The 24,351-nt window shown below is 39.8% G+C and overlaps 1 protein-coding gene across 1 annotated transcript; it reads right to left on the reverse strand.

Annotated features, from left to right (window-relative positions):
- Positions 1-15,317: 15,317 nt before the first annotated feature.
- On the reverse strand, positions 15,318-19,737 carry LOC121324889 (TBC1 domain family member 5 homolog A-like). Its single transcript, XM_041267092.1, has 2 exons — positions 19,733-19,737; positions 15,318-16,758 (listed from the first exon to the last, which is right to left on the reverse strand). The coding sequence occupies exons 1-2, from the start codon at positions 19,735-19,737 to the stop codon at positions 15,318-15,320; spliced, it is 1,446 nt and encodes a 481-aa protein (XP_041123026.1).
- Positions 19,738-24,351: the final 4,614 nt, after the last annotated feature.

The following is a 24,351-nucleotide window of genomic DNA, read 5'->3' on the forward strand; positions in this document are numbered from 1 at the left end:
AACCCTAATACACAGAGTAAGACTATACGTTATGTAAATATACTTTCTAGGAACAGAGAAGCTGCTTCCTCCCAGGTGGATCCATGCTGCCTGGGCTCTCATATTTCAATCTGCTATGGTGTCTGCTTTTTCTCAGCTGGATCTGAAAGCCATTTCTATCACAGGGGCCAGTTAATGATAAATACATTAAAACCGCGCGGGTCGTTTTGAACTTTTAACAAATTTGTTCCAGCAGTCAGCTTATGCTTGCTTATAGAGCTTTACGCTTGTTTGTTGAAAAGTTCATGATAAATGCAGTTCATAGCATAATCAGATCTAGGTTTCTGCAAGCTTATTATTTCTATTATTATTATGATGATGATGATACATAGCAACTGTTCTTGGCGTACTTGACTTTGTTTTGGAATCAGAAAGATATCTTGGTATTTTCCATGTGTATCACAATGAACAGAGATCTGTAGTATGTGGGTGAATGTGGTCTTCATTCCTGTCAACCATTCTCTACAATAATATGATAAACAGATAGATGGCTTTTCACTTTACTACTGTACGTATGGTGCTTGTCATCACTCCGAGTGCTTCTGGGTTAAGTTTCCCCCCCAGTATTGTGTTTGAAAAAGAAAATCTCTAAATATGTCTTCACCTGGCTCTGAGAATGTTCTGATCTTGTCTGGAGTACCATACTTAACAATGTGACTCTTCAGCAAAATACACAGAGAATAAAAGTGGAACAAGATGAGGAAAACTGTTGACTGCCCGGCGTGTATGACTCTCCAGACAAGCTCAAAGCCTGGTGAAGATGAATCTCCAGACGAGCTCAAAGCCTGGTGAAGATGAATCTCTAGACGAGCTCAAAGCCTGGGCAGGATGAATCTCCAGACGAGCTCAAAGCCTTGTGAAGCACTCGGAATGATGGAAGCACATTCAGTCCAATGGAAATGTACACAGTGTCCTTGTTTCTATACTTTCAGCGTGTGGGTCAATTATCCAGAAATCCACACTTTGTGTGTAAGTGAATACAAAAACAGCTCTGCCTTGCCAAGTCCTTCTTGATTATAAAACACTTAGGTTTACAATCTCCCAGCCAGGATGTTATTTACAAAAAGCCATAGGACTCTCGAGATATCTCCCTGGAGTGCCGTTTGTTCCAGCAAACATCAATCCAACTTCTGCATCATAAAAAGCCTCATAAGGAAAGTATTAAAAAACCTAGCAATGGCAATTCAGATAACAATAGCTGTTTCATAGCAGCTTGCAGGGTTGAATAATGAACAAGGATTGGTATTTCATAAATCATACTTATGAAGAATGCGGCTATAAACATGTCTCTTAAACCTTCCACCTGATGGACATTATGCTTATAATGACACTCAGAAAATGAGAAGACATTACACATGTGTGAAAGACATAGCATCTAGTAAGAAAACCTACCTGATTTATGTAATCCTAACCCTAATTCTCTTACCGTCAATGACATGAGAATCACACAAAAAATAAAGAAGGCTGTTTTGTTGTAATCCTCCAGGACGAGGGGTAGGGGACCAATTGAACATTGTAGGGGGGACTTTTCAATGTGTAAAAAAGATTTCCAGCAGTGTGAATGAGAGAGAGAGAGAGAGAGAGAGAGAGAGAGAGAGAGAGAGAGAGAGAGAGATAGAGTTGTTTACCCTGGAATGCACACCCAGCATGGTCAGACAGCTCACATTGAATTGCTCACATTAACTGCTTGCAGTGGGCTTAATGGTTCGCTCAGAGGTGTCCAAGGCTGCTGAGGTGACTGTTTACCAGCGAGCCCCCAGGAGCAATACAGTCTTTCAGCAAAACGATCTGCAACCGCTGTGTCAGAAAGCACAAATGATGCAGCCTCAAACCCCCCCAAAAAAGCTTGTTTATTTGTTTTGGCTGGAATGCAATTTTGTAAAACAAACATGTAAGGTTTAACCTATTCCTTCTTGTGCTGTATACACGTGCAATTTCACTCCAGTGAAGATGGTTCTGTATTTTTTAGAAGCAGAGTTTCTAAACAACAATGTCACTAGCATGGGGACAAGAGCTGTATAAAGTAGAGCGCTATGGAATAAATCCCAGCCATAGGCTTGCTGGAGAACAGGGTGCAAAAGTATAACATTGTATAGCATGCAGCTCCTGTGTAAGACTCGGCAGCCTTGTGTAACATGAGCCTGCTGTATAAAACACCACAATATACTAGATAGACTGCTATTGCTGGAGTGTACTGTACACCTCTTTTATAACACAACATATAACCATAGAGAGAGTGAGAGAGGCTTGGAGAATTAGGGAAACAGGTGCATAATCAAATAAATGATGGCAAACTGGCTCTGCTTGCTCAGAAACATTCTCCTGTCTGCTGCAGTGGTTAAAAAGAAGAACTGAATGTAATTATATGAGAATAAGATCTACATCTATAATTGATGCCCTTCCCTCCCTGCTTTTCTCAAGCTTCCTGTCCACTCTTTGTGTTCTGCTGTTGCTATGAACGACAGTCCGCTCTCATGTGCTTTAATCATTGGGGGGGGGGGGGGGGGGGGGGGAAGGAAACAGAACTGAGCAAATGTCTTCCTAGTGTGCTCCCCCAGAGGTGCTCTCTGGGAGTTTGTTTTGTTCCTTCTTTCGGTAGCCCCTGATTACAAAATCCACAGCCCAGAAATGAGAAGAATTGAGAACCTTGGAAGGCTTTACCAACAGAATACTAAAATCTTAGGGAATGTTTCCATTTCTTATAACCATGGCTTTATATTATACTTGGAGAAAGCTTGCCCTGCTATTGCTGATGCAGCTGTGTCTTTAGGAGAAAGGGAAGACTTCAGCCTGTTGCTTTCACACCACTTACTGTACATGCATCACAGTATATAAAGAAACACGGGCATATTAGCTCCTTAGCCATTTAAAGATTTGAAACAGGTCCACTAATCTGTCACTCTAACCACAGCCTAACCTCTGGGCATCCTCCCATGTGTGTCTTGCTGACATTCTGCTCTCCGCAGGTCGGATTTGTAATGCAGCTCCATGCCAATCACCGTCGCACAATGAAAGCATTCATGTGTGCCTGCTATTAGCTTCTATTAATTCAACCCTGAGGGAAATCACCGTCTCTCACCCACTGCATCTCCACATACTGTTAACTCAAACCCAATTATAATGTTATCTGCTTGCTGGCGTCTTTTAAATGGGGCTGTAGTTTGCACACAAAATGAGATCTGGGATTGGGTCGTTATGTTTTTCATGTTAATATATTTTTATTTCATCATCGCTGCAGTGGTCTGTTACTGTGTGTGCACATGGTTCAAACTGAGACACAGTCTGAATGTGCAACACTGTCGATCTGTAGAGACCAGACAGCTAGTAGCTACTGTACACACAGAGTACAGTAAGCAGACCCCGACTCTGTACTGAACACCCGACTAGACCTATAATGTTTCTGCAATGCGGGAATTCTTCAGCAGTGACAGCATATTTAGTATTAATATTTAGTTAGGGCACAATTTAATAAAGAACAAAATCCACATCGCATCCGACCTAAACCCACAAAACATTCCCAGTGACCACAATCGCAGATGGAAGCAATGTTCAGAAGTGAATAAGTAGCTAACAGAATCAAGGGTGTTCCGGCTGGCTTCCGCTAGTTTCTATTGAATGCGTACAATATAATATTACGCTGACCGAAGCAAACTAGCATATTGTTGCAGCAGCAGCAGGTACTGAAGCACGGATTTTCCAGCAAAGCATAAAGCACCAGGTTACAAGAATACCTGGGTTTCCTTTGGGGGCGGAATTGCACACTGATAAAAAATGTGAACCTGTCACAAAAGAGAAGCCTGAGACCTAGACATTCTCAAAGCACACACAAACCTGCAATGTCAGCGTTTCACATCGGCAATTGGAGCATGCCTCTTACATTTCGATTCTCCAGTTTCAAGGTTGGTTAAGGAACAAGGTTCAAAGACAGCAACAGCAGAATAATCCTTAGTGACAGTGGCTGCTAAACGCACTCTTGAAAGTGTAAATAGCTGATTCGGAGAAAAGCAGCCTTGGTCGCTGAAGAAACAGCAGCATGCTTAATGCTGTAGACAGGAACAGCAGGCACACGTTCAGCCTTTCATATGCAGCCTTATCCTGCGGCAATTAGCTCTCAACAGCCCTGGGGCCTGACTTGAAAATAACTGTACTGAACTGAAGGGTCAGCCAAGGAGTACTGACCACACATGTTTTGTTCAGTAAAATTAAACGGCTTATGTTGCAAAGTACGTAACAACTTGTAATGTTCATTCAAGGACTCAAAAGAGTAAGGGTTCAAGCACAGTTATTTTAAAGTTCTGTTATGACCAAAAAGAAAGCAGAGCAAACTTTCCTATGGAGCAAAAGTTTGGTTAATCTGAGTTTTCAGGAAATGTACCAAGCTGTGCAAACAGTGGGATGTAGCTTGTGATTAATGCACACAGTGTGTCTGTAATTTTGTGAGACTGCCCTGCAACTATGTATTTGCTTTATAATATCTTTTCTTCCTCTCCCTTCGCGATGGTTTTGGGTTAAAATTCCCAGGAATATACTTAGTACATTAATCATGGTTGTACCGGAGCGAAACTTTTATAATGGCTTTATAAAAGCCTTCTGCTGCTCAGCCTATTCACTCCGCAGACAGGACTCTTGTAATTAATGTTAGAGCCAGAGGAACCATGGGTTTGTTTACTGTGATACGGGCTATCTAAGTATTCCCTCGAGTCGCCTTTTCAGTATAATCCAGAAGTTTTCCATACATCAGGGAATTATTTAAAACAAATAGCCAATGGACAAAAGCAATAAAAAAAGAAAATGTTGACATCTATTTTCTTTTACAGAGCTTAAAGTGAGATGACCTTCAAGTTCCACTGCCAAGGCACTGACAATCTATCGAGAGAACGTTCCAAAGGTACTGACAATCTATAGAGAGAATGTTCCATCTGAAACTGTGATGTCCTGCACGTGCATTTCAGCAATATACCCATGATGTGCATTTCATAGTGGGCTGTACCTTTCTTTTAATCTCAATACTAAGTAGAATTAAAAGGAAGGTTTATTATAGTTTGACTCCCCTTGGTGCACAAGGCAAATCTGTTATCCAATCTGTTATTCTTCGTTTCTGTAGATATTTTTAAATATTCCATGAATTGTATGATTTAGTTGATTAGTTATAGTTTTTGTAAAAAAAAATAAAAATAAAAAAAATAATAACAAACATAAACCCCGGAGTAACCCTTTTCTCTTTATTGGTTTCCTATAGATTTATATCAGGTACAGTAGGATAAGGCTTCACATCAGATTTTTGCTTGTGAGTTAAAGGTATGTTGCATTTCAGTCATTGAGGTTATTATTATTATTATTATTATTATTATTATTATTATTATTATTATTATTATTATTATTATTATTATTATTTGTGAGTGGTGCATATTTCACACAGGAAACCAGCCTCGCTCTAAAACTAATTACCTATCAGAGCAATCAAGGAATACAGAGAGCAGCTGGCATGGGCAGCTCAGTGATATGAAACACGCTCTGCATGCATTGAGCAAGCAGTTAAGAGAACAGATTACAGCGTCCATGAACCCACAAGCACAGACTGGGTTCAGTGATATGAAACACACTCTGCATGCATTGAGCAAGCAGTTAAGAGAACAGATTACAGCGTCCATGAACCCACAAGCACAGACTGGGTTCAGTGATATGAAACACACTCTGCATGCATTGAGCAAGCAGTTAAGAGAACAGATTACAGCGTCCATGAACCCACAAGCACAGACTAGGCAGTACATTACCAGGGCTCAGTTAAAACCAGCATGGGCTTGCTTCATAGTCACATGGGTATCAGGGACTAAATCAAACCAAGCCACTTGCATTGACAGCTACCTGGAAGGACTCTGGTCATACAAGCATGTCAACATTCTGCTGGGCTGGGAGGTCCTGGAACTGAGTTCAGGCTGTTACTCACCCTGGGATGAGAATTTGAGAGGGAGGCTCTGTCTTTAGCAGAGAGATCTTCACTGTTCAATTTGAGAGGGAGACTCTGTCTTTAGCAGAGATATCTTCACAGTTCAGTTTGAGAGGGAGGCTTTGTCTATAGCAGAGAGATCTTCACAGTTCAGTTTGAGAGGGAGGCTCTGTCTATAGCAGAGAGATCTTCACAGTTCAGTTTGAGAGGGAGGCTCTGTCTTTAGCAGAGAACTTCACAGTTCAGTTTGAGAGGGAGGCTCTGTCTTTAGCAGAGAGATCTTCACAGTTCAGTTTGAGAGGGAGGCTCTGTCTTTAGCAAAGAATTCTGCGCTGTCTTTCTGGTGTGGCTTGCTTTGGCAGGAGTGGAATGTTTTTCCAGGACTCTCAGTTGAAGTGCTCTTGTTTCTATGCTTTGGTATCCTGCTTTATGATGAACATCCTCATCATTTATAGGGGCTGAGCAGTCATTTATTATTCGAGACGTCCAAGAAAACAATTAGCAGTGTATTAATGAAACTATATATATATAGTAGTGCTAAAAAAGAAACTCAGGAATACGTTTAGAAACATTTCGATAAGACGAGAAGCTTTTCTCAATGTCTTTAAATTTGAATAAACAATCACGTGATCATTAAACTAAAACCAGTTCAAGTTGGGTATCATAGGCATGCTCATGTTAGCACTGATAGCATCTCTCTGTTTCCTTCAGGCGTAGAATAACGGACAAAAATTCAAAAGGCATAATAATAGGAGCATGCTATAGACCGCCAGATTCAGACGGTGAGCACAATAATCTGTTATACAATGACATTAGAAATGTGTGTAGCAAAGGAGAAGCCATACTAATGGGGGATTTCAACTTCCCCCAAATAAAATGGGAAAACCCGGTGGGTAGCGCGAAGGATGAAATAGAAATGGTGGAAATGACAAATGACTGCTTCCTAACACAATTTGTGAAGGCACCCACTAGAGGGGAGGCATGCCTTGATTTAGTCTTTTCAAATAACGAAGATAGAATAACTAAAACAGAGGTCAGAGAACCACTGGCAAACTCAGACCACAACATGGTCTCATTTGAAGTGTTTTTTAAATCCTCAAAAGTAAAGACTAAAGCTAAGGTTTACAATTTTAGAAAAGCAAACTATGAAGGCATGAAACAGAGACTAACAGAAGTAGATTGGAGTAAAATAGAGAAAACACCCACAGAAGAAGGATGGTTGTTCTTCAAAAACGTAGTACTAGAGGCGCAAAACAATTATATCCCTAAAGTAGACAAATCTAAATGTAAAACTAAATTGCCAAAATGGTTTAATAGATCAATTAAAAAAAATATTCAGCGAAAAAAGGCACTTTACAGAGCATTAAAAAAGGACCAAAAAGAAAGTACACAGAAAGAGTACACAGAACTGCAAATGCAAGTCAAAAAGGAAGTTAGAAAGGCCAAGAGAGAAATAGAAATGAACATTGCTAAGGGAGCTAAAACCAATTCCAAAATGTTTTTCCAATATTACAACAGCAAGAGAACATTCAAAGAGGAGATTAAATGTTTAAGAGATACAAATGGCAAAATCATAGAGGAAGAAAAAAAAATAGCAAATATGTTAAATGATTACTTTTCACAAGTTTTTACAAAGGAAGATACTGACAACATGCCCCACATGTCATCCAGTTCCTATCCAGTTTTAAATAACTTTAGCATAACTGAGGCAGAAGTGTTAAAGGGACTAGGAGCTCTTAAAATAAACAAATCCCCTGGGCCGGATGAGATCCTCCCAGTAGTACTCAAAGAAATGAAAGAAGTAATTTACAAACCGCTAACCAAGATCATGCAACAGTCTCTTGACACAGGGGTGGTACCGACAGACTGGAAAATTGCAAACGTAATACCGATCCACAAAAAGGGAAACAAAACTGAACCAGGTAACTACAGACCAGTAAGCCTGACTTCTATTATATGCAAACTTATGGAAACTATAATAAGATCCAAAATGGAAAATTACCTATATGGTAACAGGGTACTGGGAGACAGTCAACATGGTTTTAGGAAAGGGAGATCGTGCCTAACTAACTTGCTTGATTTTTTTGAGGATGCAACATCGATAATGGATAATTGCAAAGCATATGACATGGTTTATTTAGATTTCCAGAAAGCTTTTGACAAAGTCCCGCACAAAAGATTAATTCTCAAACTGAACGCAGTTGGGATTCAAGGAAACACATGTACATGGATTAGGGAGTGGTTAACATGTAGAAAACAGAAAGTACTGATTAGAGGAAAAACCTCAGAATGGAGTGTGGTAACCAGCGGTGTACCACAGGGATCAGTATTAGGTCCTCTGCTATTCCTAATCTACATTAATGATTTAGATTCTGGTATAGTAAGCAAACTTGTTAAATTTGCAGATGACACAAAAGTAGGAGGAGTGGCAAACACTGTTGCAGCAGCAAAGGTCATTCAAAATGATCTAGACAAGATTCAGAACTGGGCAGACACATGGCAAATGACATTTAATAGAGAAAAGTGTAAGGTACTGCACGCAGGAAATAAAAATGTACATTATAAATATCATATGGGAGATATTGAAATTGGAGAAGGAATCTATGAAAAAGACTTAGGAGTTTTTGTTGACTCAGAAATGTCTTCATCTAGGCAATGTGGGGAAGCTATAAAAAAGGCTAACAAGATACTCGGATACATTGTGAAAAGTGTTGAATTTAAATCAAGGGAAGTAATGTTAAAACTGTACAATGCACTTGTAAGACCTCATCTTGAATATTGTGTGCAGTTCTGGTCACCTCGCTATAAAAAAGATATTGCTGCTCTAGAAAGAGTGCAAAGAAGAGCGACCAGAATTATTCCGGGCTTAAAAGGCAGGTCATATGCAGACAGGCTAAAAAAATTTAATCTGTTCAGTCTTGAACAAAGAAGACTACGTGGCGACCTAATTCAAGCATTCAAAATTCTAAAAGGTATTGACAGTGTCGACGCAAGGGACTTTTTCAGCCTGAAAAAAGAAACAAGGACCAGGGGTCACAAATGGAGTTTAGAAAAAGGGGCATTCAGAACAGAAAATAGGAGACACTTTTTTACACAGAGAATTGTGAGGGTCTGGAATCAACTCCCCAGTAATGTTGTTGAAGCTGACACCCTGGGATCCTTCAAGAAGCTGCTTGATGAGATTTTGGGATCAATAAGCTACTAACAACCAAACGAGCAAGATGGGCCGAATGGCCTCCTCTCGTTTGTAAACTTTCTTATGTTCTTATGTTCTTATGTAGAATGTTTTTAAGAAAAGAGGAACACATTCAAATCTGCTTGATGTGCAGTGCAGGTGTGGTAACCCGGTTTAATAGAGAACATTTTAAAATCAGCCTAATATATGATGCATGACTTTTAGGACAGACAATAGTTTACATTTATTTATTTTTCAAGAGTCACAGTTGATAAGCTGTGGGAGTTTCCTCATGTAAAGGGTAAGTTCTTGTTTTGAACAATGCAAAGTTAAAAAGCAGCAAGTACCAATATATTGTAGCGTGCATGCACGGCAGTATTGAGAAGACAGGATGGGACAAGGCAAGGCAAGGGATTCACAAAGACAGAGCCCTGCTTTGCTTTGTTGATGGAGCTAAGGCAGAAGAATTTTTTTAAGAATTTGCAGATCATTTGCATTTATGTGACGTGTTTGTCACACTCAAATAAAAACTGATTGCTTCGCTGATCATGCAAATCCATCCATTATTTCTGCTAAGAAATGAATATAATAATAATAATAATAATAATAATAATAATAATAATAATAATAATAATAATAATAATAATAATCAGGGTACGGTTTACAAATTCTGAAACTTTAGATTTCTGTTCAACAGAGACAGAGTGCTTTGTAATATTTCCATGAGAAACGAACCCCATCGCTGGTGGACTGACTGATATTTTGATCAGTACACTTCTAAACCCCTTTGAAGTGTTTCTAACGTGATCAAACTAAGCCCCATGGGCCTCGAATGAGCATCTCATTCCGGTGCTGTGTCTGTGTAGCACATGTGGAGGTTGGAATCCTGAATGATATGACTTCATATGTGCCTTCTGGCACTTCAGTGATCAACATGTTTCAAAGTGTATGTAGAAGGACAGAATATATATGCATTCTCTTCCTGGAAAACACAACTTTACCCGAGCGGCTTAGAGGTCTAAATAGTTTGTTGCCAGTCCTATCGGAAACAGTATTAGTTATTTATTCTGAGGAGGGGTTGGAAGAGGATGGCTGTTGGCTCTAGTTGTACTAGACTAGAAAGGGTGAGACAGGGGTTGAGCATGGTTTAGAACTGGTGAGAGAGAAAGCTAAACGAAGAACATTGCGTAACCACCTGCATCCCCATCCATGAAATCCTTCTGACTGACACATGTGGTGTGTTCCAGAATTGACCTGCACTGTGCAGTATGTGTGTTAAGTAAAAGGCTGACAGGCATTACAACACTGTTCACAAAGCCTTGTGATCACTGCCTTATTGAACAGGTCACCAGTGCAGATCAGCTCAAACAGACGGGACAGCAGCAAACATTTCCTAGGGCATGTAGGGAATTAAAACCTCTTTTTTCTGAGCTTGGTGAACTGTGAGAAACACGCAAGCGCATTGGGTCACAGCAGTCAAGGCAAAGAGAACTTAGGCTGAGTTATATTTGAGGAGTGATTGGGTCTGGGCGATGTTAAACAAATGAAGGACCTGAAGCATGCTCTCAATATATTGTTCAAATGTCAAAATAAGGTCTATAAACAAGCTGGAACTCCAAAGAGCCATCCTTGAACTCAATGCCTCATGGTTACTGACTGCACTGCACAGTTACTGATTGAGATTTGGTTACGTCATTATTTGCCATAGGCTCCAGGATTCTGGATAGGATTCTGCCAACTCTATATGCCAGCTAGCAGCGAAGTCTATTGATTTGTTTATTGTTTATATTTGTAATTGTTTGTGGCTCTGCTCAGCTGCATTACTCTATCTGACTACCAGAATATATTTTGGATGGTTCCACATAGCAGAGCACTGTATAAATCCCTGTGGCAATTAAGGCAATATTGATGCAATGCAAATACATGGAAATAACATCCTAATTCATAAAGACAACTCTGAAAGCCTTGTTTACTGGCCCCTGGACTGAGTGGCAAGCCAGAGTGATTCCTCTGCCAATCCAAACCACATCTGGACTGAAAGGGCTTGTATTCTCTAATTAGTTCAAATAAAGGCTCCCTTAGGAAGTGAGGTAATGGATTATTGATCACAGATGTGGAAAACAGTGCTATGCAAGCTTAGAGTGGAAGGACAATCATTTAGAAAACAAGATATCCTTTTTAAACAAAAACTAAACTAAACAAAAATAAATAAATACAAAAATAACAATAAATAAGAAGAAATTGTTTAACATAGCCAACTGTTAAATATATATGATTGTCAAATAAACTTTGACGACTAAAGGGGTTTGTAAGGCAGTCCATTACTAACATGTGATACAAATGAAACTCCCTTGAAGAATGAATGTTTTGTGAAGGCTTGCACAGAATGCATCCGTGAGGGCCAGCGTGGGACCCCATCACTTCTCCCTCCCTCTCATTAGCTGCGGGGACTAGACAGGATGAGAGCACTGGGGCAAAACGCTGGAACTTTGATGCAGCTGATTAGGAGGGGCGTCAGCTTTCCTCAGCTGGCACTGGCTATAAAAGGCAATTCAACTGCTGGTATACTTGGAGCTTCCTGAACTAGTATTACATGGAGCTCTTTGAGTACTAGAACTGGATAACAGTACGTTGCAGAAATTGTAATCCTATCTGCGCTTGAATAAAACAGTGAGGTACGGAGACTAAACCATGGACAGATAAAACCTTGAATCTATTTATTATGATATGGTCATTAACAGCACAACAATGTAGCAAACAGAATGTCTGTAACCTTCACATGCATCATACACTTCACATGCAGTCTGAGAGGGGTTTGGGATAGTCTATAACTGTCACATGCACTCTGAGAGGGGTTTGGAATAGTCTATAACCTCCACATGCACTCTGAGAGGGGTTTGGAATAGTCTATAACCTTCACATGCGCTCTGAGAATGGGGGTTTGGAATAGTCTATAACCTTCACATGCACTCTGAGAGGGGTTTGGAATAGTCTATAACCTTCACATGCGCTCTGAGAATGGGGGTTTGGAATAGTCTATAACCTTCACATGCGCTCTGAGAATGGGGGTTTGGAATAGTCTATAACCTTCACATGCACTCTGAGAGGGGTTTGGAATAGTCTATAACCTTCACATGCACTCTGAGAGGGTTTGGAGGAGGCTATCAGGGCTCTTTTAACTTGTTTTATGATTTGTTGCCCTGTGAATAGATAGGGTAACCATATTACTAAATGTTGACTGGCACAGTGTGGGACAGTTCAGGCTTGTTTAATTCCATAACAGTGCATTCTGCTGTGTACTCCTGCTTCTGTTAAAGAAAAGAACCAAGTGAAAGGTATCTTTAGGCTATACAAGAACAGAAAGCAAATACAATTAATTACTTTGCAACCCCTTCTAATGACGTGCAGGATTGACTGCTAATGCATGCAATAGTAAAGCACACTGACAGTCTGGTAAATTATAGACAAGCATGGTAAAATATATATATATATATATATATATATATATATATATATATATATATATATATATATAGATATATATATATATATATATTAAGCATTAAGCATTGAGAAAGTATATTAAACTGCAAAAGGACTTTCCAAATCCTTATTTTGATAGATAAACTGTTTTTGATGTTGAATGACAGCAGAGATGAGTTCATCTGCAAGGTTCAGTTTCCCTGGTTTATCATGCTGGGGATTGGAAACATAAACACTATTGGTTGTGTAGTTGTGTGTTCTCAGGGGTAACATGGATTGCATTCACTGCCTCTCTGAACCAGCAAGCCCTGTCTGGATCTTTAGAGCTGCTATTAAAATCATCAAGAATGACAATATTTACAATGCCTGCAATGCTGAGAAAAATAACAAACCCCAAACAGTTCAACAATAAAGGGGAGCTGTCCTGAGCCATCAGCATACCCGCCCATGCCCTTGTACAGTAATATTCTGCAGCAGTAAAATGCTGGCAACTCCCCTTGTGAAAGTCTATTGAGTCTATTGAATGCTATTGAGTGAGAAGTTCTTTTTAACAATAGTTTGTTAATCTCACTGCACCCCCTACTGACAGACTGCAATACCCAGGAACCTATGGACCCTTACAGTGCAGAAATAACAGCCATCATTCAGGGACAACATGATCATATGTATGTGAATAGGACATTTCTGTTTTTATTCATTCTTTAACCAGGAATATAAACCCTTTGAATCAAAGGCCTCATTTACGAGTGTCCTGGCAAAATGACCAGAAACAGAAAGCAGCAGTAAATTCACATCCTTAAATAATGACATTCCTCTAAAAGACAAGATCATCATACATGCAATCTGGGATCAGAAACATGACATCATCACAAGTTTCTTATTGCTTACCATATTCATTAACACTAGGCATTCGCTACAAGGATGGGCTGCGGCAAGTTTTATCTCATGCTAATCAACTGCAGTTTGAGCTGCATAAAGTCACCGACTCCAGATGTGACATTCAGTGGCAAACGATTATTTTATAAACTAGCACCAGACTACTGAGAGATTTCCTTCTCCGACTTGGAGATTAAAGATGCATTAATGACTTAATGACTTGAAGGTTTTCCTGCTTGTGTGCTAGAGATTAGAAACGCACACAGTGTGCAGTATCTCAGCACTAGCCCTTGATGCATTTGATTTGTGTGTCAATGCAATTTACATCCAGAGAAAATTATATCAAGAGGTATCCATCACATTCGCTTCATGGCCAGTGCAGCTGCAGGCTAATTAACAGGTGCTTGCTTTTGTGATAAATATAGACAGTCCTAAATGTTTCTGGAATCACATGTCCTAAGAGGTGTCTTCACAATTGCAAAGAACTGCAAATCTGAACAAAATGCACACGTACACAATTGATTTTGCTGCGGTTTCAGGGATGTTGCCAGTGCAAACTTCAGTTTTATTTTTTTTGAAAGCCATGTACAGTCTTGTGCACATGTATTAAAACACCCTGTTGCTTCTTTTTTTTTTGATTTGCTGTGCATTTGAAGTCAAACTCTCAAACTGAAAATCCTGGAAATGGTCAAAATAGGCAAATGAGTGATTGTCTAATTGAATTGATAACTTTAACAGACCACACATAATGTAAAATAGTAAGAGAAAAGGGACACATAGCCACAAATGTTAAAATGCAGGAGACTTTTTAGAAGTTGTTTAAGATGCCTAATTAAAGCACAAAGTGGTCTCATGTTTTCACACACAAGTGCCTATTATTTCTATACCACTGATCAACTGAAATTCTCACACCCAAAGAAAATGGGAGGAACACTGCGTATGATAACCTTTCTATTGAGAAAACAAAGTCTTAAGCAACCTACTTCCATGCAAACAGAGAGAAAAATACACTGTTTCCTAGCAACAGAAAAAAAGACTGTGGAAAAAAAGCTAAAACAAAACAGAGGTTTAATCATTAAGAAAGGTGGTGAAATCAGATTTATCTGTCACCCGTTAACCCTGAAGCAATCGTTTGTTTTCTGAATGTGGACTGTGATTGCAGGGGCTCTTTGGAAACTGTAAAGTGTCACAGCTCCCTTGTAACAGAATTGCTTATGGGTGTGAATTACTATACGTTTCCAGTAAAGCTAGAGCCTGTCTTGAGGATCCCTAAGACAAGACCCTGTGGATTTCACAGCACTCTCTTCTTACTGCCTTGTCTGCTCCTTTCTGCGGTAGCTGTGTTTGCTGTTCAGGTTTCTGTTTTAAAGGGAGCGAACATGTATACGTGGCACACATAAGTTTCTAACATTTCCACCAGCCCAGTGATAAATGTTAAATCACTCCGTTAGAGAGAAGATCTCAGCATGCATGCCTTACTTTCAAAAAGTTTGTTTCACTTCCTAGGACATTTCTTGTTAGCAGTTTCTTGTTCTGACAGAGACTAGGTCACTGGAAAAACAAAATACAGACAGTGAAATAAATGAAATATATGAGCCTCCAGCAATGATTCTTGCAATGGTCATTTTCTTTCTGTTCTTCCATTCAAAGGTTAAATTAAACAACTGCAAAGATGGCACAACGACAGCACTGACAGAACCATGCAGGTGCTTTTCCTTCACTTGGTGGGCCAGGTCTCTGTGTGTTTAATATTTGAAATGCCTTTCACCTACTGATGAAATGATCGGTGTACAGCCTTCATCTTGCATCGAAGCATTGGGTGTTTCTGTAGTCATGCTGTTTCCTCTCTTTGCTGTTCCTGTAGCTGTGCCATTTCCTCTCACTGCTGTTCCTGTAGCTGTGCCATTTCCTCTCACTGCTGTTCCTGTAGCCACGCAATTTTCTGTCATTGCTGTTCCTGTAGCTGTGCCATTTCCTCTCACTGCTGTTCCTGCAGCTGTGCCATTTCCTCTCACTGCTGTTCCTGTAGCCACGCAATTTTCTGTCATTGCTGTTCCTGTAGTCATGCAATTTTCTGTCATTGCTGTTCCTGTAGTCATGCAATTTTCTGTCATTGCTGTTCCTGTAGCTATGCCATTTCCTCTCACTGCTGTTCCTGTAGCTGTGCCATTTCCTCTCATTGCTGTTCCTGTAGCCACGCAATTTTCTGTCATTGCTGTTCCTGTAACTGTGCCATTTCCTCTCACTGCTGTTCCTGTAGCCATGCAATTTTCTGTCATTGCTGTTCCTGTAGCTGTGCCATTTCCTCTCATTGCTGTTCCTGTAGCTGTGCCATTTCCTCTCATTGCTGTTCCTGTAGCCACACAATTTTCTGTCATTGCTGTTCCTGTAGCTGTGCTGTTTTGTCTCATTGCTGTTCCTGTAGCCATGCCGTTTCCTCTCATTGCTGTTCCTGTAGCTCTGCCGTTTCTTCTCATTGCTGTTCCTGTAGCCATGCCGTTTCCTCTCATTGCTGTTCCTGTAGCCATGCTGTTTCCTCTCATTGTTGTTCCTGTAGCTGTGCCATTTTCTCTCATTGCTGTTCATGTAGCCATGCCATTTCCTCTCATTGCTGTTCCTGTAGCCATGCAATTTTCTGTCATTGCTGTTCCTGTAGCTGTGCCATTTCCTCTCATTGCTGTTCCTGTAGCTGTGCCATTTCCTCTCATTGCTGTTCCTGTAGCTGTGCCATTTCCTCTCATTGCTGTTCCTGTAGCCACGCAATTTTCTGTCATTGCTGTTCCTGTAGCTGTGCCATTTCCTCTCATTGCTGTTCCTGTAGCCATGCAATTTCCTCTCATTGCTGTTCCTGTAGCTGTGCTGTTTTGTCTCATTTCTGTTCCTGTAGCCATGCCGTTTCCTCTCATTGCTGTTCCTGTAGCTCTGCCGTTTCTTCTCATTGCTGTTCCTGTAGCCATGCTGTTTCTTCTTATTGCTGTTCCTGTAGCCATGCCATTTCCTATTACTGCTGTTCCTGTAGCCATGCAGTTTCCTATCATTGCTTTTCTTGTAGCCATGCAGTTTCCTATCATTGCTTTTCTTGTAGCCATGCAATTTCCTCTCACTGCTGTTCCTGTAGCCATGTAATTTTCTGTCATTGCTGTTCCTGTAGCTGTGCCATTTCCTCTTATTGCTGTTCCTGTAGCCATGCAATTTCCACTCATTGCTGTTCCTGCAGCAGTGCCATTTCTTCTCATTTCTGGTAAAATAATAAATGAAACCCTGGGCCAACAATAGCGCTGCCTGTATATATCAAATTCTTTTGCCAGCTTCCCTATTAAATATAATTCAGATTTCCATTTAGTCCAGATATGTACAGTATGTTATATCATCTGGGGAGTCTTTGTGCTGATTGAATTGTCCGCTTGCTACTAAATGCAGGTTAATGAATTGGGAAGTGAAATGCCCAAAAACAAACATAAAGTGACACATTTTAAGAGAACATGTCATCTTAATGTCCTCACATTTTCCAGTTCACAAGCGGTGCAGTTTTGTGTATAATAATTTGCAGTCCACTGCCCAAGTGCTTTATAATGGGTGTAATGATGCCTGGCATAAATATGCAATTTGCTGCTATTTTGTAGTCAATCATAATTAGTTCAGTGGGCATTTAACAAGTCATGAATTTAAGTGTCATAAAGTTTCCTTCACTCCTTGAACGGTGAATTTCCCTGTAACCATACGCACACCGGAAGACAATCGGCTTTTGAAGGCCAGTGCTGCATTGCTGTTATCTTTGTAATTAGAAAGCGAGATTATGTACAAATGAACACTGTACTGTATAGCAGGAATGTAAAAGGAACACGTGACTGTGCAGTTGATGCGTCCAGCACTGGAGATCTGGACAGGGTAATCGGTTAGACAGTATTCAGATCAGTCTCACTTCCAGGCTATTTGTTGAAATGGAACCCACTGAGACTATAGGTTCTGCATATTCTGATCGTAATGCAAGTTTGGTTGCTTTAGTTCAGGTTATATAGTGTGGTCACAAGAGCCCTGACAGCAGTAAACAGAGCCGTCGCTGTTCTCTTAACAAGTTAGCATATTGCACTATATAAACTGAGAAGTGTGTTTCCTACAGCGTTACATGTATCTGAATTGAATGGGGATACGGCCAAGGCACAACTGTATTCAAAACAATAGTGCTTTTTATTCACACGGATTTGAGTCCAATAGTAGTTACACCTTGGTAACAGATGCAAACTGAGGGATTTGATTCAGAGTTAATGCAATGTATTTGATTCAGAGTCAATGCAGTGTATTTAATTCAGGTCAATGCAATGTATTTGATTCAGAGTCAATGCAGTGTATTTGATTCAGAGTCAATGCAATGTATTTGATTCAGGTCAATGCAACGTATTTGATTCAGAGTCAATGCAGTGTATTTGATTCAGAGTCAATGCAGTGTATTTGATGCAGTCAACGCAATTCCCATAAGTTTCAACACGTTAATACAGTACTAAAGAGACAGCTCCTCTGTACAACAGAGCTCTGACCATCACACTTGGGAAGAGGTAAATGACCCCCTCTCCTCCCCTGCCCACCCCTTTTATACTTTGGCAGTGGTCACATGACCTAAAAGGTCAGATCAAAAAATAATAATTACAAATAAACATTTCTAAATATAAATGCATGTTAACATATTTCATTTTACAATTTAACGCCAAGAAAAACCATAAAAAATAACCCCAAACAATAATGAATTTCACACAATAAACCATGAAGAACAAAACCTCCATATCTATCACAAAATAAATGCGAATGCCTGCAAAGGAAGTGGAGGCTGGAGAGGCAGAGGATAAAATATATCCAATGGAATTGCAGAGTTTGGAAGCGGTTGGTAAATAATGATGAGATGAAGTAAAGAACCCTGGAGCCAGGGGTGGGCAGTACAGGCATGTGATTGTAATTTGATTGACTGCCATAAAAAACAAAATGTTTAAAGCTATTCACGAGCGAGAAGGCATAGTTTAGAAAATACCCACTAGATTTTCAATAGCAGCAGGCAACATGCCACGACTAATCATGTCAAAGCCTTCAGAGGAAGTTAGCAGCAGAAGAAGGCACTGGCATTAACTGAGTGAAGCACTGGCACTGACAACTATGAGACTGTAGAGTCAGTGTTGTAATGTGTGTGTGTGTGTGTGTGTGTGTGTGTGTGCACCCTGGCACTGACAACTATGAGACTGCAAAGTCAGTGCTGTGGTGTGTGTGTGCACCCTGGCACTGACAACTATGAGACTGTAGAGTCAGTGATGTGGTGTGTGTGTGTGTGCACACTGGTAATGACAACTATGAGACTGCAGAGTCAGTGCTATGGTGTGGGTGCACCTTGGTTGGAATCAGGCATCGCAGAAACTCAATATGTCTTTGTGATCATCGAGATGTAAAACAGCAACTGATATGTGTTAAGCTCAGGGCGGCAAGGAAAAATACTGATAGCCACTGTACCACACATCATTATCCTGTATTACTGATATAAGAGAACAATACTGATAGCCACTGTACTACACATTATTATCCTGTATTACTGATATAAGAGAACAAGACACAATGATGCTTCTTTTTCATAGTGGTTAAGATGCCCAGTTATATTTGTAAAGTATCGTTGTTTAGTGCTTACCAGTACATTTCTGTAAAACTGACAGAATGGTACTTCTCCTCCACATAGCATCACACTGATTTGCATCCAAAGCAGAGGATTTTAAATCAAGAATCAAGAGGAATTCCTAAAGATTAAATAAATAATGATCTGATACACATGTGCTTAAAACTATGGAGACATTACATTGCTCCCCCCTAATCCCTGCTTTTCAGAATATCCACTGCATTTGCAGGCTGTGATTGGTTCATGCATTTGCAGGCTGTGGTTGGTGCATGCATTTGCAGGCTGTGATTGGTTCATGCATTTGCAGGCTGTGATTTGTTCATGCATTTGCAGGCTGTGGTTGGTGCATGTGTGCTACCATTGTTTCCACCTTAGTTCATTACTCATTTTATATGATATTCTACATCTATACTTACAGTATTGGGTATTTGACATTCAACAGGGTTTGACAAAGACAATGGGACCCCTAATAGTAGCCTTTTGATAAATTCTCCTGCATGGTGCGTGATAGAAAGAGAGTGAAAATAATGATTTCTGCATCTGGCAAACTCCTTATCAGCCTTACTTCATGGGTCAATTTACCCTAACTGTATCTAAAATAAAGAAGTAGGAAAGGAGAAAGTAGATTACTGTATGTGTGTGTGTGCGTGTGTGTGTGCGTGTGTGTGTGTGTGTGTGTGTGTGTTAGTGTTTGTGTGTGTGTCTGTGTGTGCGTGTGTCAGTGTGTGCGTGTGTGTGCATGTACTGTGTAACCAATATTTTGTGGACCATTCATCCATAATAAAACACAGAATAACATGAAACATAGAAGGCAAAGCGTGTCACATATAGGTGATTAAGTTGTCATCCATGTCATTGATCTAAATAAAATGAGTACTGGGGACATCACAATGATCCCTCTTTCCTTTTTCAGTTAAATTTTCACAAATATGCATCTTAAATCAGTGTGCTTTTAATAATTTTTATTAATACATTTACAAGTCAATTCATAAATACAAACTTTTTTTATACAGAAAGTATAATACATTTAAAATATTAACCGACATCTTCCAAAGCATTTCTGCAATGCTTTGAAATAGTCTATTTTGCATAGAATGTGCAAGGATCCTTTATAAAAATGATTAAAACTGATGATTGATTTGGCAATGCAAAAATGTGTAAAACTTTTACGAACATTGGAGTGATCAGATTACAGTTCATGTATGAAAAGCAGGTGCTTTCGCAAGGTTGCTAATTTCCACAGATATCTGGTAAAGTTTCTCCAGGAAATCATACTGTACATGGGGTGAAAGTTTTATGCTTGTCAAAACTGTGTGTTGAAAGACTACTTTATGCCTAAACACTAAACACATTTTTTCAAAGCCAGTTCAAAATGAATTCAAAATTTCATTCACCCACATAATGAAAAAAAAAAAAAAAAACATGCTTTAGCAGAAAAAAACAAACAAACAAACCCCTGTGAAGTCGTTGTTGCGGGTCTTGTCTCAAACGCTTCTGCCTCCACCTATGTTTTTTTTAAATATGCTTTACCATACCTCTCTGGGCTTTACAATGCTTACCTATGCTTTACCATGCTTTCACTTTGCTATGGTTTTACTGTGGGAAAAATGTATAAGGGCTAAAACTAGAAAAAAAAGAAAAATACACGCACACCACACGCATGTGCATGAGCGCACATGCACACACACACACATACACACACACACACACACACACACACACAGTATATGCACAAGTTATCACCACATTTTAAGAATTAAGTAAAGGATGATAAAAATAAATAATACTAAAACAATACTGAAAACATTATTATGAAGACGAGTTCAGAACAAACTCCTTACAAGAATGGTTTGGTTTGCCAGTGCAATGAAATACAACATTTTCCCTGACAGAAACTGCATGATAACTAATGCAGACCAGAAGAGAATGTACAGTTTGAATTCTAAACTTGCTTTGTGTTTGCAAATCATTACTAGTTGAATAAACACTCTCTATTATTTACAGCTTAGTGGAGATCAATGTGTTTTCCAGCCTCCACCGGGGGTGCTCTTTGTTCTGATGTGTAATTAAGTGTGGAAAGCAGTGCTATATTTGCTGTGGCCCTGCTTGCTCACTGAGAGCACTCTCTCGCACTACTGGCTCAGCTCCTGTGACCTGAGGTTCAGCTCAATGAGGAACGGGGAAGGCTGAAGCTGAGCGGCTGCTCTTTCACTGTGTTACAACGAATGTGAATTTATTGTTGACTGCTCGTTGCAATTGATTATTTATGTATTTATAAGTAGAATCTCTGGATATAACTGCAATGATCAAGGTTTTTTGATGCAAATACTAGGCAGACTGGTGGAATTTGATCCAACTTTAAATAGAGGCGTTCCGTAGTTCTGGGGTGGGGCTCAGCTTGCTAACCTAATCCTATTGGTTCCCTAGTCCAAGCTCAGCTTCCAATATTTGTTCTGCAAGTCTTTCTCCTCCACCTCTCTACTGCCTCCTTTGCAACTGTATCTCACTTCTGGGGGTCGGTGGTCCTCCATCGCCTGGCCTTGGTGACCTCTGACCCATGTCAGAGGTCGCACCCCAAACAAAAGTGGCTCCTATTGGTCCAAAAGACGAGCTCCTGAGCCAAGCAGTCAGTCATCCCACACTCCACTTCACATCTTACAATGCTGCGCTTCAGTCTTTGAACTAGTGCCTGCTGTTTCTTTTAACATTTGCAGCTTCAGTCTTTGAACTAGTGTCTGCTGTTTATTTTAACATTTGCAGCTTCAGTCTTTGAACTAGTGTCTGCTGTTTCTTTTAACATTTGCTGCATACTGAATTCATATTTAATGGCTTATAATAATATCCTTGACTAAGGTATAACTATTAGACTTTCTTTGTTATTATTATGCATTTATTTTTTTACTGATCATTCTTATTAAATACCAACACTGTACAACTGCAATAGTAAAACCTTGAGATTGGGTTTAGGGAGATTTAACTCCATACAATCACCATTCAAAGCTCTCACATATAAAATAGACAAAAAGAAAATGACTGTAATCTGGCAGCTATGGCAATATACAAGGTGAATTTAAAAAGGTTTTGAGGAGGCATTGAAAACAATCCCTGTGAACAATGCTGTGCATCTTCCTTTAAGGGAACTGGGATTGATGTCAGGTTACATCTTTGACTGAGAGGATCAGCAGCCACCCATTCTGTGGTTCTGATACTATATATACAGCAGCTTAAAGCCCCAAAACAAGAAGTGCATTCTCAACACGTCAGTCAATTCTGTGAACAAAGTATCACTCAGACTCGCACAAGGGAATGCAAGGGTATCTGAGCTCCAGCACAGCACATACCCAGACTGACTGAGGCTTTTATATTCACTGGAACTTACACTCCAGCACAACACACACCCAGACCTTCTGAGGCTTTTATATTCACTGGAACTTATACTCCAGCACAACACACACCCAGACCTTCTGAGGCTTTTATATTCACTGGAACTTACACTCCAGCACAACACACACCCAGACCTTCTGAGGCTTTTATATTCACTGGAGCTTACACTCCAGCACAACACACACCCAGACTATCTGAGGCTTTTATATAAGAACATAAGAAAGTTTACAAATGAGAGGAGGCCATTCGGCCCATTTTGCTTGTTTGGTTGTTAGTAGCTTATTGATCCCAGAATCTTATCAAGCAGCTTGTTGAAGGATCCCAGGGTGTCAGCTTCAATAACATTACTGGGGAGTTGATTCCAGACCCTCACTATTCTCTATGTAAAATAGTGCCTCCTATTTTCTGTTCTGAATGCCCTTTTGTCTAATCTCCATTTGTGACCCCTGGTCCTTGTTTCTTTTTTCAGGTCGAAAAAGTCCCTTGGGTCGACATTGTCAATACCTTTTAGAATTTTGAATGCTTGAATTAGGTTGCCGCGTAGTCTTCTTTGTTCAAGACTTAACAGATTCAATTATTTTAGCCTGTCTGCATATGACATGCCTTTTAAACCCGGAATAATTCTGGTTGCTCTTCTTTGCACTCTTTCTAGAGCAGCAATATCTTTTTTATAGCGAGGTGACCAGAACTGAGCACAATATTCAAGATGAGGTCTTACTAATGCATTGTACAGTTTTAACATTACTTCCCTTGATTTAAATTCAACACTTTTCACAATGTAGCCAAGCGTCTTGTTGGCCTTTTTTATAGCTTCCCCACATTGTCTAGATGAAGACATTTCTGAGTCAACAAAAACTCCTAGGTCTTTTTCATAAATACCTTCTCCAATTTCAGTATCTCCCATATGATATTTATAATGTACATTTTTATTTCCTACGTGCAGTACCTTACACTTTTCTCTATTAAATGTCATTTGCCATGTGTCTAGATTAGGAATAGCAGAGGACCTAATACTGATCCCTGTGGTACTCCACTGGTTACCACACTCCATTCTGAGGTTTTTCCTCTAATCAGTACTTTCTGTTTTCTACATCTTAACCACTCCCTAATCCATGTACATGTGTTTCCTTGAATCCCTACTGCGTTCAGTTTGACAATTAATCTTTTGTGTGGGACTTTGTCAAAAGCTTTCTGGAAATCTAAACAAACCATGTCATATGCTTTGCAATTTTGCATTAACGAAGTTGCGTCCTCAAAAAAATCAAGCAAGTTAGTTAGACAAGATCTCCCTTTCCTAAAACCATGTTGACTGTCTCCCAGTACCCTGTTACCATATAGGTACTTTTCCATTTTGGATCTTATTATAGTTTCCATAAGTTTGCATATAATAGAAGTCAGGCTTACTGGTCTGTAGTTACCTGGTTCAGTTTTGTTTCCCTTTTTGTGGATCGGTATTACGTTTGCAATTTTCCAGTCTGTGGGTACCACCCCTGTGTCAAAAGACTGTTGCATGATCTTGGTTAGCAGTTTGTAAATAACTTCTTTCATTTCTTTGAGTACTATTGGGAGGATCTCATATGGCCCAGGGGATTTGTTTATTTTAAGAGCTCCTAGTCCCTTTAACACTTCTGCCTCGGTTATGCTAAAGTTATTTAAAACTGGATAGGAACTGGATGACATGTGGGGCATGTTGTCCGTATCCTCCATTCACTGGAAATTACAAACAAACATGCACAAAAACGCAAAGGAAAGGACAGCAAAGCGTTCCCATGAAAGCATATCATTTGTTGTTTCGATTGA

This window comes from Polyodon spathula, chromosome 12 (assembly GCF_017654505.1).
Source record: "Polyodon spathula isolate WHYD16114869_AA chromosome 12, ASM1765450v1, whole genome shotgun sequence".
Classification (NCBI taxonomy): Eukaryota; Metazoa; Chordata; class Actinopteri; order Acipenseriformes; family Polyodontidae; genus Polyodon; species Polyodon spathula.